At 35.6% G+C, this 18,603-nt stretch overlaps 1 protein-coding gene across 3 annotated transcripts in view; it reads left to right on the forward strand.

The window, feature by feature from the left end:
* ESCO2 (establishment of sister chromatid cohesion N-acetyltransferase 2) overlaps positions 1-16,705 on the forward strand; it is a 32,838-nt gene extending 16,133 nt beyond the window's left edge. For 2 of the 3 annotated variants that reach the window (XM_015145040.3, XM_077943339.1), the window contains exons 8-11: positions 1,668-1,757; positions 2,372-2,515; positions 9,180-9,355; positions 12,916-16,705. In XM_015145040.3, the coding sequence (XP_015000526.2) occupies positions 1,668-1,757; positions 2,372-2,515; positions 9,180-9,355; positions 12,916-13,048 (543 nt within the window). In that variant the 3' untranslated portion in view covers positions 13,049-16,705. Of the gene's footprint in view, positions 1-1,667; positions 1,758-2,371; positions 2,516-9,179; positions 9,356-11,316; positions 11,364-12,915 lie in introns of all 3 variants that reach the window. The other variant, XM_077943340.1, reaches the window with a different exon arrangement.
* The last annotated feature ends 1,898 nt before the right edge of the window (positions 16,706-18,603 follow it).

Consider the following 18,603-nt stretch of genomic DNA (forward strand, 5'->3'; position numbering starts at 1 on the left):
TTTTAAGGTTTGAATTTATATTTTTGATATAGTAATACTTTCACATGATTCGAAATTCACAGAATGCAAAAGTATATCCAGTGAAGTGTTTCTCCATACCCCTTCCAGAAACCTTGTTCCCCTATCTATAGGCATCCAGCATTCACAGGTTCATCTATATATCTTTCAGAGATATTTTCTGCATATACAAGCAAATACCATTACTTGGATTTTCTTTAACCTTTTTATGGTGTATATTGCTACAAAGAAAACAAAATTTTTATTTAGCTAATTTGTGACCTTTGGTTTCTTAAGTCAGGAACATCATCTCAGTCCCAAAATTAGTAAGAAGTTTTTCCTACATTTAAAAAAAATATATAGCTATAAATTTTATTTTTAGACCTTTAATCCACTGGAAGTTTTTCAAGACATAGTGTCAGAGATGGATCTTAACTTTGTATTTTTCCTGAAGGACTGCAAAGTGTGCCAGCATTACTGTTTGACTGGTTTATCTTCCACATTGATTAGCAATGCCACCTTTAATGCATACTAAATTCCCACATATAAATGGGCTTGTTATTGGACACTTCTGCACCATCCATTATTTCCTGGCCAGTGCCATACTTTTACAAACGTAGCTCCATACTGTATTTGGATGTATAGTTAGGTAAGTTCCCTTTCATCCTTCTCTGTAAAAAATGTCTTGACTTTTTCTGCACATTTACTCTTTCAAATTAAAAAAGGAGCCTATCACATTCCCCCCAAATAAAAAACCTATTCTAATTTTTATTGAAAGTAGTCAAACTAATGCCATTTATTTCTAGGGAAAAAAAATCTTAGTATAACTTAGAAACTTAGTATAGTACATACTATAATATAAACTTAGTATATACTATAATATAAACCTAGTGTATACTTAGAAACTTAGTATACCTCTGATTGATTCATATCTTTGATGTCTTTCAGGAACATTTTATAGTTTTGTCAATGTGGATCTTATTAAATTTATTTCTAATATTTCAACCTCATTTTTTCCAGTTACACCACATTTTTTTTTGCCATTCTCTACACCTGTGCTTATTCAGTTAGTTGCCTTAGCCTGAAGGCAAGTTAACCACTTTCCCCATTATGCTCATTGACATCTTACCAAGGTTTTTAAACCCTTTTCAAGTACCATAATACTTCAGTATCATTCAAACACTAGGGCCACATGCCAAAGCACTATGCTGGGGATTGAGATTAAAATAGTTATAAGACTGTGCCCTTCCATGGTCTTGTTAAACATAAGGGACAAATATATAAGGACTTTTATTTAGCCTTTTCTTGGAATTTGGCTTATTCTTCTACCCCTCCCCTACCTGCCCGCTCGTCTCAAACTCCTGACCTCGAGTGATCCACCCGCCTCAGCCCTCCCAAAGTGCTAGGATTACAGGTGTGAGCCACCGCACCATTACCTCTTTACCTTGCTTTATAATCATATACATGTCTCCAGATAGGATATAAGCTTGTTGAGGCCAGGTACCTGTTTTAGGCATCTTTTATGTCTCTTCCCACATTACTTTTAGTTGGATTTCGTCTTTTTTAAATATCTGTTACTGTTTAGCCTTTTGTCTTCTGCACATCAAATTATTTAGTGTTGGTTTTTTTCTCTTCACAAATTAAACTGTGACCTTTTTTTCCTTTGGCAGGGTTGGAAGAAAGAACGTGTAGTAGCAGAGTTTTGGGATGGGAAAATTGTGTTGGTTCTGCCACATGATCCAAGCTTCGCTATCAAAAAGGTATGGAACATTATCTTTTTAACTCGCATTTCCCCACCCCCAAGAAATCAACCTATGTTGAAGTGCACACTGCCTTTGCTGACATAATTCACTTGGGTACCTGCTTAATGATTACTTTCGTAGCAATTTATACAAAACTAAACTTAGAATTGTAGGACAAAGGAGTAAAGAAGGCAGATAAGGCTCCACAGCTTATCTTTTATGTTCATCTTTCCCTTGTGAAAGATAAACTAAGCTTTCAGTTTGAGAAATTAATGGCCCCAGGGTCTATTTCTTATATTGGTGTTGCCTGTGTTTCTGAGGTTGGATGTCTAGCCACCATGAATAATGAATAAAGCTAAAACAAATGTGTTTTAAAGCTTTCTATTCCTTATCCCTCCCAGGTGTCTGAATTTCTACTGAAAGTGATCTTTAAAATAGGTTCTTAAAACCTTGTTTCCACAGTAGCAGCTACATGCATCAATAGTGAAATAATTTTGGAGGTGTGTCAATTTAAGAAATAGAAATTAAAGACACTAAAGTAACAGTAATCATACATTTTGTGTATATAAATATGTATAGTTTCTATTGTACTTTTTAAAACATTCACCTGTCTTGGTTTTTAAAATCATTAGGTAGAAGATGTCCAAGAACTTGTTGATAATGAATTGGGCTTCCAGCAAGTTGTTCCTAAGTGTCCAAACAAAATAAAAACTTTTCTTTTTATATCTGATGAAAAGAGAGTAGTTGGGTGTTTAATTGCAGAACCCATCAAACAGGTATGGTATATTTATTTTAAATTATTGGCATAATTTGTGGGCAAAATAAAGAGAAAAGTTGGGAGAAGTCTCAGCATTTAAGATTGCTACCATTAATGACATTCTGCTGGAATATCTTGACCTTGTGGATAATTGAAGTTATTTATTTCCATTAATATTTGGAATTTTGCTTTATGTAAACAGGACAGGTAAGCCAGTCTTATGTTCATGTAATCATTTCCACAGCTGGACTATAAAGTATATTGATTTTAAGTAAGCAGATCTATAAACCGAAGTTTTTAAACATGTGGCTTAGTGAAGGTTAATATTTTTGGCAAAATAGTCATTATCCCTTAATTAGAATCTAATTTGGGTACTAATTAGCAATGTTCTAGAAGACATAGTTTCTCCTTGTGTTATTAGAAGTTGGAGAGAAAAGCAGCTTGTTTGTATTTTTGCCAGTATAAGTGATCAGTTTGGCCTTTCTCTTCTCCCTCAGCTTTATTAAGGTATAACTCACAAATAAAAATTGCAAATATTTATAGTGTACAATGTGATATTTTGATATAGGTATACATTGTAAAATGACTAAGTCAAGCTAATATATCTTTCACCTCACATACTTATCAACTTACTGTGATGAAAACATTTAGATCTCCCCTTGCAATTTTCATTTTCTTCGTTTTCTTTCTTTTTTTGAGACGGAGTCTTGCTCTGTTGCGCAGGCTGGAGTGCAGTGGTGCGATCTCGGCTCACCACAACCTCTGCCTCCTAGGTTCAGGCTATTCTCCTGCCTCGGCCTCCCAAGTAGCTGGGACTACAGCTGCGTGCCACCATGCCTGGCTAATTTTTGTATTTTTAGTAGTAACGGGGTTTCCTATGTTGTCCAGGCTGATCTTGAACTCCTGACCTCGTGATCTGCCCGCCTCGGCCTCCCAAATTGCTGGGATTACAGGCATGAGCCACCGTGCCCGGCTTCTAGCAATTTTCAAGTATACATTAGCTATAGTCATGCCGTACAATAGATCTGCAGAATTTATCCTAACTTAAACTTTGTACCCTTTACCAACGTTTCCCCATTTCTCCTATCTCTCACTCCCCCAGCCTCTGGCAACCACCATTCTACTCTGCTTCTATGAAGTCAACTTCTTTAGATTACCTGTGGGAGATGTTGCACTATTTTTCTTTTTTGCTTGGCTGATTTCACTTAACATAATGTCCTCCAGGTTCATTCACGTTGTTGCAAACATCAGGATTGCCTTTTTAAAGGCTGAATAGTATTCCACGTGTATATGTACCACATTTTCTTTATTTATTCATCCATTGATGGACACTTACGTTGATTACATATCTTGGCTACGAATAATGCTGCCTTGAACATGAGAGTACAGATTTCTATTCAACATACTTTTTCAGTTCCTTTGGATATACACTCAGGAGTGGGATTGCTGCATATGGTGATTGTATTTTTATAGTAATCATCCTGACAGGTGTGAGGTGATCTTGTTTTAATTTGCATTTCCTTCATGAATAGTAATGTTGAATGAGCATTTTTCATATGCCTGTTCCTGATTTGTATGTCTTTTGAGAAATATCTATTCTGGTTCTTTGTCCATTTTTTAATCCGAGTATTTTTCTTGCTATAGAGTTATTTATATATTTTGGCTATTATCCACTATTGTATATGCAAAATTTTTTTCCAATCAATCAGTAGGTTGGTTGGTTTGTGTTTATCCACTCTGCTATGCAGAAACTTCAGTTTGATTTTACATTTCTTTCTTTTATTGCCCACACTTTGGGAGTCATAGCCAGAAAATTATTGCCCAGACCTATGTCAAGCTTTTTTCTCATTTTTTTTCTTATAGTTTTACAGCTTCAGGTCCGTCATTTTAAGTCTTCAATCCATTTTGAGTTGATTTTTGTATGTGGTTTGAGATAAGGCTCCAATTTTATTCTTATTTTGTGCATATTCATTTTTCCCAACATCATTTATTGAAGAGACTGTGTCCTTGCCCCATTGTTTGTTCTTGATGTGTTTGTCAGATACCAGTTGACTCTAAATGCCTGGATTTATTTTATCTGTTTTGTTCCTTTAGTTGCTTTGTTTTGTTTTAATGCCAGTAGGAGTGCAGTGCCCCTCAGCTTTACTCTTTGGTCTAGATTGCTTTGGCCGTTTGGAATCGCTTATGGTTCCATAGGATTTTAGGACTTTTTTATATTTTTGTGGCAAATGCCGTTGGAATTTTGATAGGGATTGCATTGTATTTGTAGATTGCTTTGGGTAGTATTGACATTTTAACAATATTAATTCTTCCAAGCCATGAACACTGGGTATCCTTCCATTTATGTGAATATTCTTCAGCTTCTTTCATCAGTGTTTTCCGGTGTTCAGTGTATGGATCTTTCACCTCCTCGGTTAAATTTATTCATAAGTGGGTTTTTTTAATGCTATTGTAAATAGATTGTCTTCTTGATTTCTTTTTTAGATAGTTTGTAGTTCATTGTTCCTATATAGAAAAGGTACTTTTGTATGTTGATTTTGTATCCTGCGCCTTTTCTGAATTTAATAGTTTTTTTGGTGGAGTCTTTAGGGTTTTCTGTGCATAAGTTCATATCATTTGCAAACAGATGATTTAACTTCTTCCTTTAAATTTGAATGCCTTTCTTTTTTCTTCCTAATTGCTCTGGTGAGGAATTCTAGAACTATGTAGAATAGAAATGATGAGAGTTAGCATCCTTGTCTTATTCCTGATCTAAGAGGAAAAGCTTTCAATTTTTCATTGCTGAGTATGATGTTAGTTGTGGGCTTGTGATATATGGCCTTTAGTATACTGAGGTACATTCCTTCTGTGTCTAATTTGTTGGGAGTTCTTATCATGAAAGGATGTCAGATGCCTTTTCTGTATTGAGATGATCATATAGTTTTGTTCTTCATTCTGTTAATATGGTGTAACACATTGATGTGCGTGTATTGAGCCATCCTTGCATCCAGGGATAAAGTCCACTGGATCATTGTGTACTATTCTTTTAATGTGTCAGTTTGCATCTGTTTATCAGGAATATTGGCCGGTCTTGTAGTGTCCTTTTCTGGCTTTGGTATCAGGTTAATTCTGGCCTTGTAAAATGACTTTGGGGGTATTCTTCCTCTTCAGTTTTTTGGAAGAGTTTGAGGATTAGTATTCTTTAAATGTCTGGTAGAATTTAGCAGTGACGTCATTACAGATGGGCCTTCTTATGATGCAAGTTGTTTTTTTTTTTTTTAAACTAATTGAATCTCCTTTCTATTGGTTTAGATTTTCTGTTTCTTCATGATTTGGTGTAGGCAGGTTGTATGCCTCTCGGAATTTGTTTCCTATAGGTTACCTGATTTGTTGGTATATAATTATCCATAGTCTCTTACGATCCTTTGTACTTCTGTGATAATCAGTTGTAATATCTCCTCTTTTTGTTTGTGATTCTGTTTAGTTGAGTCTTCTTTTTTCTTCATCTAGCTAAAGGTTTGTCAATTTTATTATCTTTCAAAAAACCAATTCTTCATTTTGTTGATCTTTTCTATTTTTCGAGTCCCCGTTTAATTTATCTCTACTATCTTTATTTTCTTCCTTCTACTAACTTTGGGCTTTATTCTTTTTCTAATTCTTTGAGGTGTAACGTTAGGTTACTTGAGATCTTTCTTCTTTTTTATGTAGAACTGCTTTTGCTGCATTCCATAGATTTTGGTATGCTGTGTTTCCATTTTCATTTGTCTCAAGAAATTTGTCAATTTCCCTTTTAATTTCTTTGATCTGTTGGTTGTTCAGGAGCATGTGGTTTAATTTTCACATATTTGTCAGTTTTCCACTTTTCCTCCTGTCATTGATCTATAATTTTATACTGTATGAATGTTCTGTGTGCACTTGAAAAGAATGTGCATTCATTCTGCTGCTATTGGATGGAATACTATGTGTGTTTCTGTTAGGTCCATTAGGTCTGAAGTGTAGTTCAGTGTTTACTGGCTGAACTCAGTGGCTTACAGCTGTAATCCCAACACTTTGGGAGGCTGAGGCAGGAGGATAGCTTGAGGCTAGAAGTTCAAGAACAGTCTGGGCAACATAGTGAGACCCTGTCTTTACAAAAATTTGCCAGGCATGGTAGTGCATGCTTATAGTCACAGGTACTTGGGAGGCTGAGGCAGGAAGATCACCTGAGCCCAGGTGTTCAAGGCTGCAGTGTGCTGTGATCGCACCAGTGCACTCCAGTCAGGGCAATAGTGAGACCCTGTCTCTTAAGAAAGAAAAAAAATGTTCAGCATTTCCTTATCTATTTTCTCTCTGGATGATGTATCCATTGTTGAAAGTGGGATCTTGAAGTCCTCTTCAATTTTGTATTCCTATCTATTTCTCCTTTCAGAATCCTAAATATATATTTAGGTGCTCCAATGTTAGGTGCACATATATTTACAACTGTTTTAATGAATTGACCTTTTTATTATATAATTACCTTCTTTGTCTCTTTTGGTGGTTTTTGACTTGAAATCTGTTTTTTATGATGTAAGTGTAGGTACTTCCTGTTGTCTTTCGGTTTCCATTTGCATGGAGTATGTTTTTCTGACCCTTCACTTGCAGTCTGTGTGAATCTTTTGTAGGCAATATTTAGTTGAGTCTTGTGTTTTTATCCATTTAGCCACTCTGTGTGTCTTTTGATTGTCAAATGTATTCTATTTACATTTAAAGTAATTATTGATAAATAAGGATTTACTATTGCCATTTTGTTTTGTTTTCTGGTTGTTTTATATATATTCCTTTCTTCCTCTCTTGCTGTCTTCCTTGGGATTTGATGATTTTCTGTAGTGGTATGCTTTGATTTCTTTATCTTTTATGTATCTACTATAGGTTTTCGCTTTTTGGTCATGAGGCTTACATAAAATATCCTTTAATATAGCAGTCTATTTTAAGCTGATAACAATTTATATCACCTACAAAAGCTCTGTACTTTTTCTCCCTTCAACATTACTAATTTTACAGTTTACATCTTTTTATGTTGTGTATTTATTTAAAAGGCCTTTTCCTTCTTTGATCTCAAAGAAGTAGACTCTTATGTCCTGATAATAGGCAAGATGTAGCCAACTATTCTCTTCTACTCTCAGGTCAGAAACAATGTTTTGTTTTTGGTAATTAAAAACTAAATACACACCTGTCAGAAGAGGTAACAGTATGTAAAAAATTGAGACAATACCAAATGCTAGTGAGGATATGGGGAAACTAGATCTCTCACACATTGTCGGTAGGAATGTAAAATATTACAGCCACTCTGGAAAAAGTTTTGAAGTTTCTTTAAAAACTAAACAGGCTGAGCGCAGTGGCTCACACCTGTAATCCTAGCACTTAGGCTGCGGCAGGCGGATCACCTGAGGTCAGGAGTTCGAGATCAGCCTGACCAACATGGCGAAACCCCGCCTCTACTAAAAATACAAAAATTAACTGGGTGTGGTGGTGCATGCTTGTAATCCCAGCTATTCGGGAGGCTGAGGCAGGAGAATCACTTGAACCCAGGAGGTGGAGGGTTGCAGTGAGCAAGATTGTGCCACTGCACTCCAGCCTGGGCAACAGTGAGACTTTGTCTCTTTAAAAAATAATAATAATAAAAAAACTAAACATGTATTTACCATATGATCCAGCCAAAACAAAGGAAAACTGATGTACACACAAAAACCTGTACAAGAATGTTAATAGCGGCCTTATTTGTAATAGCCAAAACCTGGTAACAACCAAAGTGTCCTTAAATGCTTTAAGTGAATGATAAGCTATGATACATCCATATGATGGAATACTACTTAGCGATATAAGGAACAAAGAATTGATACCCTTAACAACTTGGATGAGTCTCAGGGGCATTATGCTGAGTGGAAAAAAGCTAATCTTAAAAGGTCATATGGTGTGTGATTTCATTTATATAATATATAACATTCTCATAGCCATGGAGAATAAATTGGTAGTTGTCAGGGATTGAGGTTGGGAGACGGGGTAGTGTGGATGTGACTATAATGAGCAAGAAGATCTTTGTGGTGACTCAATAGTTCTGTATTTGATTGTGATGGTAGTTAAATGAATATACAGGTATGATTAAGTGTCCTGAAACTATACACACACATTTTACCAATGGTAATTTCATAGTTTTGGTATTATACCAGTTATGGAAGATGTAATCATTGGGGAAAACTCAGGAAAGGACACATGGTCCTCTGTAGTGGTTTTTTCAACTTCTCATGAATCTATTTCAAAATAAAAATGTTTTTTAAGAAACTTGCAATGCCAACCAAATTTCATAGTTAATAGATATAAATCTTTAGTGTTACTGGTTTCTTTAGGTGGTCATATATACATTTTAGGATGGAGAGAATGCTAGAGGTTGATATACTTTATTGAAAGGAAGAGTCTAATGTCTACAATTGTTTTAATTAAAGAGGAAAGTTTCATAATGCTATGGGACGCACTAGAATGTGTGAATGTCTCAACACCATTAGTTTTTTTTAAAGCATTGTGTGACTAAATGGATAAGAATTTAAGAAATAGAAAATATTTTTAACATATTTGGTGGAGATATAAGTTAAATTTTTGATACTTGTTTTATTTAAGGAATATTTTTTTAAAAGCAGTGTGAACTCATCTGTGTTGTTAGCTATAGATGCTTCTATATATCATTGCAGGCCTTTCGTGTCCTGTCTGAACCAGCTGGTCCAGGATCCCCAACCTCTACAGAATGTTCTAGGGCTTGGCAATGTTCAGATGTACCAGAACCTGCAGTCTGTGGGATAAGTAGAATCTGGGTTTTCAGACTGAAGAGAAGAAAGCGCATTGCAAGACGACTGGTTGATACCCTCAGGTAAGAAATAAAATGGATCTAGATCCAGAACCTTAGGTTCATAGCTTTCCCAGTACCTCTCGGCTTCTGAGCTAAAGAGAAGGATATTGGTAAGATACTTCTGTATAAATACTATCAAAGTCAGACTAAGGAAGGTATTGGCACTAGAAAAACCATACTAGATGTACTCAGTCTAGGGCACAATATTCCAGGTCTGAAACATACTAGCCCACTGCTTTTCAAACTACCTGTGCTAAAGGACTAGTTTAATTTGTCACAGATCAACACTAATAAAATAAAAATGGATTGCTAGAAAAAAATAGAAAAACAAAACAAAAATACAATCTCAAATTGTTATTAGACTTAGCAGATGTGAAATTATGCTTCAATAAATCTATACAAAGTAAAGGTTTGAAAAATTACAGAAGCTGTACATGTTCATTGACAGTGACTAGATAATGAAGACTTGCTATAACTCATAAGCATAACTTAAAAAGTGGATTTGCGAGACAGTCCATAGAACGAGAGAAAATAGTTGCAAATCATTTGTCTAAGGAGGGTCTAATACCCATAAAATTCTTAGAACACAATAAAAAGACAACCCAATTTAAAAATGGACAAAGAATTTCAGTAGATATTTCTTCAAAGATGAATTGCAAATGGTTAATTCAACATAACAAGATGCTCAACATCTTTATCAGGGAAATCACAAAACCATAGTGAGGTCCCACTTTATACCCAGTAGGATGACTGTAATCAAAAAACAGACAAGTGTCCGTGAGGATGTAGAGGAAACTGAAACTCTTGTACATTGCTGGTAGGAATGTAAACTGGTACAGTTGGTGTGGAATACAATCTGATGGTTTCTCAGAGTTAAACTGTTATGTGACCTAGCAGTTTGACTCCTAGGTTATATATTCAAGAAAAGAAAACATGTCCACTCAAAACCTTGTACATGAAGGTTCATAGCAGGATTATTTATAAAGGCCAAAAAAGTATAATCCAATCTGTGATTAATGGATAAATATGGTATATTGATACAATAATAACAATGGGATGTTATTCAGCCATAAAGGAAATTCTGTCACACGTTGCATCATGGAGGAACCTTGAAAACATTATGCTAATTGAAATAAGTCAGTTGCAGAAGATCGCACATTGTGTGATTACATTTATATAAAATGTCCATAAGAGGCAGGCAGATCCAGAGGCAGAAAGTAGATGTGCAGTTTCCAGGGACTGAGGAAAGATGAAGAGCAACTAATGAGTGCTGGGTTTGGGATAATAAAAATGTTCTAGAATTAGATAGTGGTGGTGATTGGACAATATTTGTTAATATACACAAAACCACTCAGTTGTACACTTCTAAAGGGTGAGTCTTACGGTATATGAGTATATATATCTCAACCAAAAAAATTAGTCTCCATTTTTAATTCCCATGTACACACTTTGAACTAACACTATGTATTGCTGTTTAAAGTTTCCAATGTCGCAAAAAAACTTGTTTGCTAATTTACCTAATCTAGCTAGGTTATGTGGATGAATTTCACAACACTTACTCTCTCAATTTCTACACATATTTCATTGTCTAGATAATAGGTTACAAACCAATAAGCACACTTTGACCAAACCAGAGACCACACTTTGGAATACTGTTATTCAAGCCTTTTGCATTCTATGCCATTTTTAAAAAAATAAATACCAACACCATTATGGGGACCCAATCTTGGGCCATAAATCCTAGTCAATTACACATACTTACAAAAGGGATCAGTAGGAAAAATTGATATCTTAAAGATTTTTGATTAGTTATGAAATACTTTTCTATGTTTTATATTAGATATATAAATTTGGTATGAGGAATACCAGTATCTAACCTAGTTCTACCATATTATGTATTTAATTATAGTATTTAATATATTAGAAGCTTATGTCTTCTAATTGAATCAAATTCTAATTTTTTATTCTGAAATAATTTCAAGCTTACAAAAGAGCAGCAAGAGTAGTAAGAAGCCTTTGTCAAGACCTAGTAAGTTCAACGTTTACCTCATTTGCTTTACCATTCTATGTTTAGATAAACTTCCTGAATTATTTTGTTACATATATTACGCTCCTTTACCCCTTCATGCATTGGTGTGTTTTTCTTAAGAACAAGAATATTCTCTTATATAACCATGATACAATTATCAAATTTGGGAAATTTAATATTGATATAATGCTTTTATCTGACAGTCCATATTTCACTTTTGTCTGTTGTCTCAAATGTCCTTCATGGCTTTTTTTTTTTTTTTCTGCCCAGTATCACATACTGCATTTAGTGTCTTTAATCTTCATCTTCCCTAATCTGGAACAGTTTCTCAGTCTTTTGACATTGAAGAATTTGAAGAGTGCAAGCCAGTTATTTTATAGAATATCCCTCAATTTTGATTAATTCTGTTTTTTTCTTTCACAAACAAGTTGTGGGAGATGTTGAATTCTTTTAACCACTTCCTTATTACTTTTAATCCTAAGGTAAGCAAGATCAAGGAGAGTTGTAGTCAAAATGCAGATTAGTTTTTCCCTTCTTAAAGCTCTCAGTGGATGTCTTCGTTGAAAAAAGTATATAGGCTGGGCAGTGGCTAATGCCTGTAATCCCTGCACTTTGGGAGGCCAAGGAGGGCGGATTACCTGAGGTTGGAAGTTCAAGACCATCCTGGCTGACATGGAGAAACCCTGTCTCTACTAAAAAAAAAAAATTAGCTGAGTGTGGTGACACATGCCTGTAATCCCAGCTACTTGGGAGGCTAAGGCAGGAAAATCACGTTAACCTAGGAGGCGGAGGTTGTAGTGAGCCAAGATCGCACCACTGCGCTCCAGCCTGGGTGACAGAGTGAGACTCTGTCTCAAAAAAAAAAAAATATATATATATATATATATGTGTGTGTGTGTGTGTGTGTGTGTGTGGTTACTGCTTAAAATTGGTGATTTTTTTTGTTTGTTCTAATTATCTGTTGCTTTTAATTAGCAATATGATGTGTTGTTTTTTGGTTGAGTTGGAGTCTCACTCTGTTAACCAGGCTGTAGTGCAGTGGCGCAGTCTGGGCTCACTGCAACTTCCGCCTCCCGGGTTCAAGTGATTCTCCTGCCTCAGCTTCCCAAGTAGCTGGGACTACAGGCATGTGCCACCACGCCCGGCTAATTTTTGTATTTTTAGTAGAGACGGGGTTTCACTGTGTTAGCCAGGATAGTCTCAATCTTCTGACCTCGTGATCCGCCTGCCTCAGCCCCCAAAGTGCTGGGATTACAGGCGTGAGCCACTGCACCTGGCCTAGCAGTATGATCTTATATTAGTTGCTCTTTACCGTGGATATACTAGAGTTAGGTGGATGGTTCCCTTTGCCCCTCAGCAGAATTTTTTCTGGACCTTAGTTTTCTCATCTGTGAAATGATATCATTAGACTTCTTTCTCTAAAATATAAGGCATTTTTTCACTTACTAAAAATAAAGTTGATTTAAGTCAAGAATATTTACTTAAGTTGTGCTCATGTTAATTAGAATGTTAAGTTGCTTCCATTATTAAATCATCTTTTCTTCTCTTTTAGGAATTGCTTCATGTTTGGCTGTTTTCTCAGCACTGATGAAATAGCATTTTCTGACCCAACACCAGATGGCAAGTTATTTGCAACCAAGTACTGCAACACTCCTAATTTCCTTGTATATAATTTTAATAGTTAAAGTTGATTTCAGTTATAAAGGAGTTACTGTCTGGATAAGTTGAGAGAGCTCCTTATTATAAAATAGAGACTATTTAATAAATATCAAAAAAGACCAACACTCTCATACACACACACGTACGTCACAGTTTTTGTTCCTTATGAGTTGAAAAGTCAGGAATAAATTTGTTGAAAATTATCTGGGGATTCAAAGAAAGGAAAAACCTTTGAGTGATTCACTGATTAGCACTCTGAATTTTTAATTATGAAACTTTGTAGCTATAACTGGAAAATTACCTGACTCTTATGTAAGAGTATTGACAAAGTGGTTTTTCTCTAGAAATGTGACCTGGTGTTTTGTAAAGTACATTCTTGGACCAGGATTATCTAATGCCACATCAGAAGCAAAGAGGCAAATTTAAACTTGGGCAAGTAATTTCTATGCCCAATTTGTAAAGGGAATTCCTGAAATTTTTTTTTTTTTTTTAAATCGAGGCATGGTTCTCACTATATTGTCCAGGCTTCTCTGGAACTTTTGGGCTCAAGCGATCCTCCCAAAGTGCTGGGATTACAGTCATAGCCACTGTGCCCAGCCTAATTCCTGACTTCTCTATAAAAGTCTTCACTTGATAGGCACTCATCTGTTGTAACTCAGTTTGAATATCTTTAGAAAATGTTTAGAATTTCTTACTTGTAACATGGTAAGGAATAAGATTATCCCATATGCATTTCTGTAGAGCAGAATTCTATAGCTTAATGTTTAATCTTTTTGAAAATAAAATTAAATGTTTACCTGTCATCAGATTTAATTAAAATTATACTTGGTAATTGCACTATTATCACTTAGTTAATTTTTGTTGTATGGAAATGTTGGTAGTACTACTTTAGGAACCTGTTACTGACAATTGATGTCATTAACAAAATGCCTAGTTGGATTAGATGTTTCATTTTCAGTTTTTTGCTTGTTTAAAATGCACCTTACTTGTTCTGAGATACCTGGCAAAAGTCTTTACAAAATGTATGGTAATAGAACCAAGGTTAGTAAATATACATAGGCTGGTGGATCAGAGACCATGGAACTGTGTAAATACACTTAAATGTTCACACATTTTTCTAGTGTAATTCTTGGATACTTTAAAAAGCAAAACATTGTTCAAATTATTTTGATTCTAAAAAATCATTCAACTGCTAACTGGCAGAAGGATTATAGGCAAGTCGTTTTCCAGATTGTAATTATATGTAGAAACTATTCATCTGCATTCACTTTATTTGCCAGTGAGTTAACATGTTTCCAAAATTTAAAAGCCTGGGTTCCCAAAAGAATGTGGAAGTATTAAAATGTATGTAATTATGCAAACATTTTAATGCTCTTTTCTGCACTTGTTTATTTCTTTTAATTTATTTAAAATTTTTAATTAACATTGTTTAATGCTTTTGTGATGAATCAATTAAAATTCTTTAATATTTTATACAACTAAATCTGATTTTAATTATATTTTATTATGAAAATTGTATATGTAACATAAAATTCAGATAATACATAGAGATGACCAAAAGGCTTCCCATAATCCTACTTTTAGTGCCTATTACTTTAGATAAACTAAATACATATGCAGTTATTTTGCATCTTGCTTCAATTCAGTATGTCTTAGATATGTTGTATTTCAAGAACTATTTCTATTTTAAATATTTAGCATGATTTGCTGTTGATACTCTTGGCTTGGTTGGGTGTTTTTTTGTTTTATTTTTAAGTGTAACACATACAAGAAGCAAGTGCACTGACAAGGTCTCAAAGCAATGATACCCCAGTGGCAATGAGCACATCTACCATCCAAATCTTGGTTGGTTTCTTTCTTTTTTTCCCACCCTGGGCTGAAGTGCAGTGGTACAAACATGCCTCACTGCAGCCTCGACCTCCCAGGTTCAAGTGATCTTCCCGCCTGAGCTCCCTAAGTAACTGGGACTACAGGTGCGTGTCACCATGCCTGTTTAATTTTTGTATTGTATTTTTAGTAGAGACAGAGTTTCACCAACGTGCCCAGCCAGTCCTTAAGCTCCTGAGGCCCTTGAGCTCCTGAGCTCAAGTGATCCTCCACTTCAGCCTCCCAAAGTGCTGGATTATAGATGTGAGCCACTGCACCCAGCCAGATCTTGCTTACTAATACCTTCCTCCACCAAAGGACCTGGGGCTCTTGGGAGAAATGGCTCATTCTAGGGATAGGGCAATGAACGTACAAGATGAGCCTAGATCACCTCATACAGCAATCCCCCCTTATCTGTAATCTCGCTTCCCACAGTTTGTTACCAAAAATATTACATGGAAATTTCTAGAAGTAAGGAATTCATAAGTTTTACTTACCCACTATTCAGAGTAGCCACAGTGGGTGATGAGTGCTCAATTAAGATGGAAAAAGCATCAAATTTGTCAGCAGAAGACACGCACAGACATATATTCCAATTGGGGGCAATCAGGTTCAGTACTGTCCATGGTTTCAGGCATCCTCCTGGCGGTCTTTGTCATAAATTGTGCCCATATATGTGTATGTCTATTTCTGCCTGTTTATTCTTACTAATCTTATATAGTTTATATTTATGCCAATACCAGACTGTGTTAATTATAATATTAATGTTTGCTATAGTATTAGTACATGGTCCCACCTTTTTTTCTTCAGGAATAGTTTATCTATTCTTGGTCTTTGCATTTCTGTATACATTTTGGAATCAATTTATTCCACAAAAAGCTACCAACAACAAAAAAGCCTGTTGGGATTTTACTGGAACTGTGTCAGATATATAGATCAATTTGGGAGGATTATTTGATAGTTTTTTTTTTTTTTAGACGGAGTTTTGCTCTTTTTGTCCAGGCTGGAGTGCAATGGCGTGATCTCAGCTCACTGCAACGTCCACCTCCCGGGTTCAAGCGATTGTCCTGCCTCAGCCTCCAGTAGCTGGGATTATAGGTGCATGCCACCACGCCCAGCTAATTTTGTATTTTTAGTAGAGACGGGGTTTCACCATGTTGGCCAGGCTGGTCTTGAACTCCTGACCTCCAGTAATCCACCCACTTCGGCCTCCCAAAGTGCTGGGATTATAGGCATGAGCCAGTGTGCCCAGCTGATACTTTTTTTTTTAAGCCATTGGGAAAAGTGTTTTAAGTTACATCTTGTTTGCTGATACATAAAATACAAGTTTTCTGTTTTGACTTTGTATTCAGCAATCTTTCTAAACTTATTTAATTCTAATTTATTTTTATCTACATAATGTCTATGAATGAGTTTTATTTCTTTTAGAAACTTACAGCTTTTATTTTTTGTTCTTACAATATTGCATTTCTAAGATCGCCAGTCTAGTACAGTGTTGAATAAAAGCAATGGTAGGGGACATATTTGTTTCATTGCTGATATAGGTAAAGTTTTCAACATTTTACTATTAAATATAAGGTTTACTATAGTTTCTTTGTAGATAAATTTCTAATATTAAGGAAGTTCCTCAGTCTACTCCTAGTTTTCTAAGAGGCTCTCAAACATCTTGAACAGATACTCAGATTTTATAAAAAGTCTTTCTTCTATCTTTGGAGATGATTTTGATTTTTCTTCATTGTTAATATGGCAGTTACATTGTTATTTGAATGTTAAAGTAATCTAGCTTTCCTGAACTAAATAAACCAAACCCAATTTGGTCTTGATGTCTTTCTTTTTTATGTTACTGGCTTCAGTTAACTACTTTTTTTTTTTGGACTTTTCATGTGTTCATAAATAAGATCGGTATCTGTAGGATCTGTAGTAAAGTTTTTTCATTCATGACATGTCTTTTTTCTCCATAGATTAGTTTTGCCTAGGAGTTTATCAATTTTGTTAGTATTTTTAAAGATTGGCATTGTTGATCCTATCTATCATAGATTTGTTTTCTGTTTCCTATAAGTTTTAATTTTTTTCCCCTCATTGGAAGGGAGGTACTATGGTCTGAATGTGTTCCACCAAAAATCATGTTGAAACCCTAACCCCCAAGATGATGTAATACCATCGTAAGTAGTGCCTTATGAAGGTGAATGGGTCATGATGGTGGAAGGAACCCTTAGGGATTAATGGCCTTATAAAAGAGGGTGGGGGAGCTCCCTTGCCCCATCCACCATGTAAGGACACAGCCAGAAGGTGCCTTCTATGAGGATGCCCTCACCAGATACCATCTTGATCTTGGACTTCCTAGTCTCCAGAACTATGAGAAATTTCTGTGGTTTGAGGCACCTCGTTTATGGTATTTTTGTTATAGTAACCTAAGATGGGAGGCTTGTTTTGTTTTTCCTAAATTTTTAGCTGATATATACAGCATTTTTTATATATAGTTTTTATGTGTAGCATTTGTTTCATTTAAAATCGTTTCTAATTTTTATTCTAATCAACAGATTGTAGAAGATTAAATAGGTACCAGGAGACATGAAAGAATGATCTTCAACATTTCTCAAGCAGCTGCTGATTATCTCCTTTTATGGAGGTATAACAAGCTCCTGGAGGCCTTCTACAGATTTTAAAGGGAAAGATTTTCTGGGAGGTGAGAAAGCCACTTGAGAGAAGGTTATTTTGATTTACTAATTAATTCAGTGTAAAGGTAGTATTGGGCACGGTGGCTCACGCCTGTAATCCCAGCAGTTTGAGGCCTAGACGGAGGGTTGCTCAGGAGTTCCAGAGCAGCCTGAGAAACTTGGTGAAACCCTGTCTCTACAAAAAATACAAAAAAATAATTAGCCAGGTGTGGTGGCATACACCTGTGGTCCCAGCTACTCAGGGTGGGAGGCAGAGGTGTGAGGGTCACTTGAACCTGGGAGGTCAAGACTGCAGTGAGCCATGATTGTCCCACTGTACTCCAGCCTGACAGAGCAAGACCCTGTCTCAAAAAACAAAAACCCTTAGCCAGCCAAGTCACATGTTGCTCTTTTGAGAATGAGACAAATGTCCAAAAAGATAACATCTGAGATTTAAAGAGCAAGTTCTAGAAAAAGAATACAAAAATTTCTCCCAGTTGGTAGCAGATTATCTGCAATCTTGTGTTGAGGATTTCTAGGACCTCACCAGACTCAAGGGGCAGTGCATGCTGGGAGTATTTTATAATGTCTACCATAGATAAGGGCTGTGAATTTGCTGGCCTTATCCTTGCTATTACTTTATTCCTATTAGATACCCCAACTGTAGGAACTAAAAACAAATTTCTCAAAAGCAATGGCTTATGTGTTAAAGAGCCAATTCAAGAAAGATCCAGTTCCTGCTTTGTCTTATAAGCAGGAACTGCTATTACTGCTAGGAAAAGAATGGCCTGGAGAAGCTGCTCTGTTGGCTTGGCAAAGAAGAGTGACACATGTCAGAGTGAGGATAAGAGACCCTATTGAATATCAGGATGCAAAATTATACATATGTTTTTCTACAGATTAAGACAACTTCCAGTTTACTTGTCACATTAATATTTTGATGGAATATATGCAAATTAATGATCTGTGTCCTATTGCTTGGTACAATCTTATACCAAAAGGCCTTCAGGGATTTCTAGCATTTTTAAAGTTCAGAGTGCAGTTGTTCCTAATGTTTC

This window comes from Macaca mulatta, chromosome 8, assembly GCF_049350105.2.
Source record: "Macaca mulatta isolate MMU2019108-1 chromosome 8, T2T-MMU8v2.0, whole genome shotgun sequence".
In the NCBI taxonomy this organism is placed as follows: Eukaryota; Metazoa; Chordata; class Mammalia; order Primates; family Cercopithecidae; genus Macaca; species Macaca mulatta.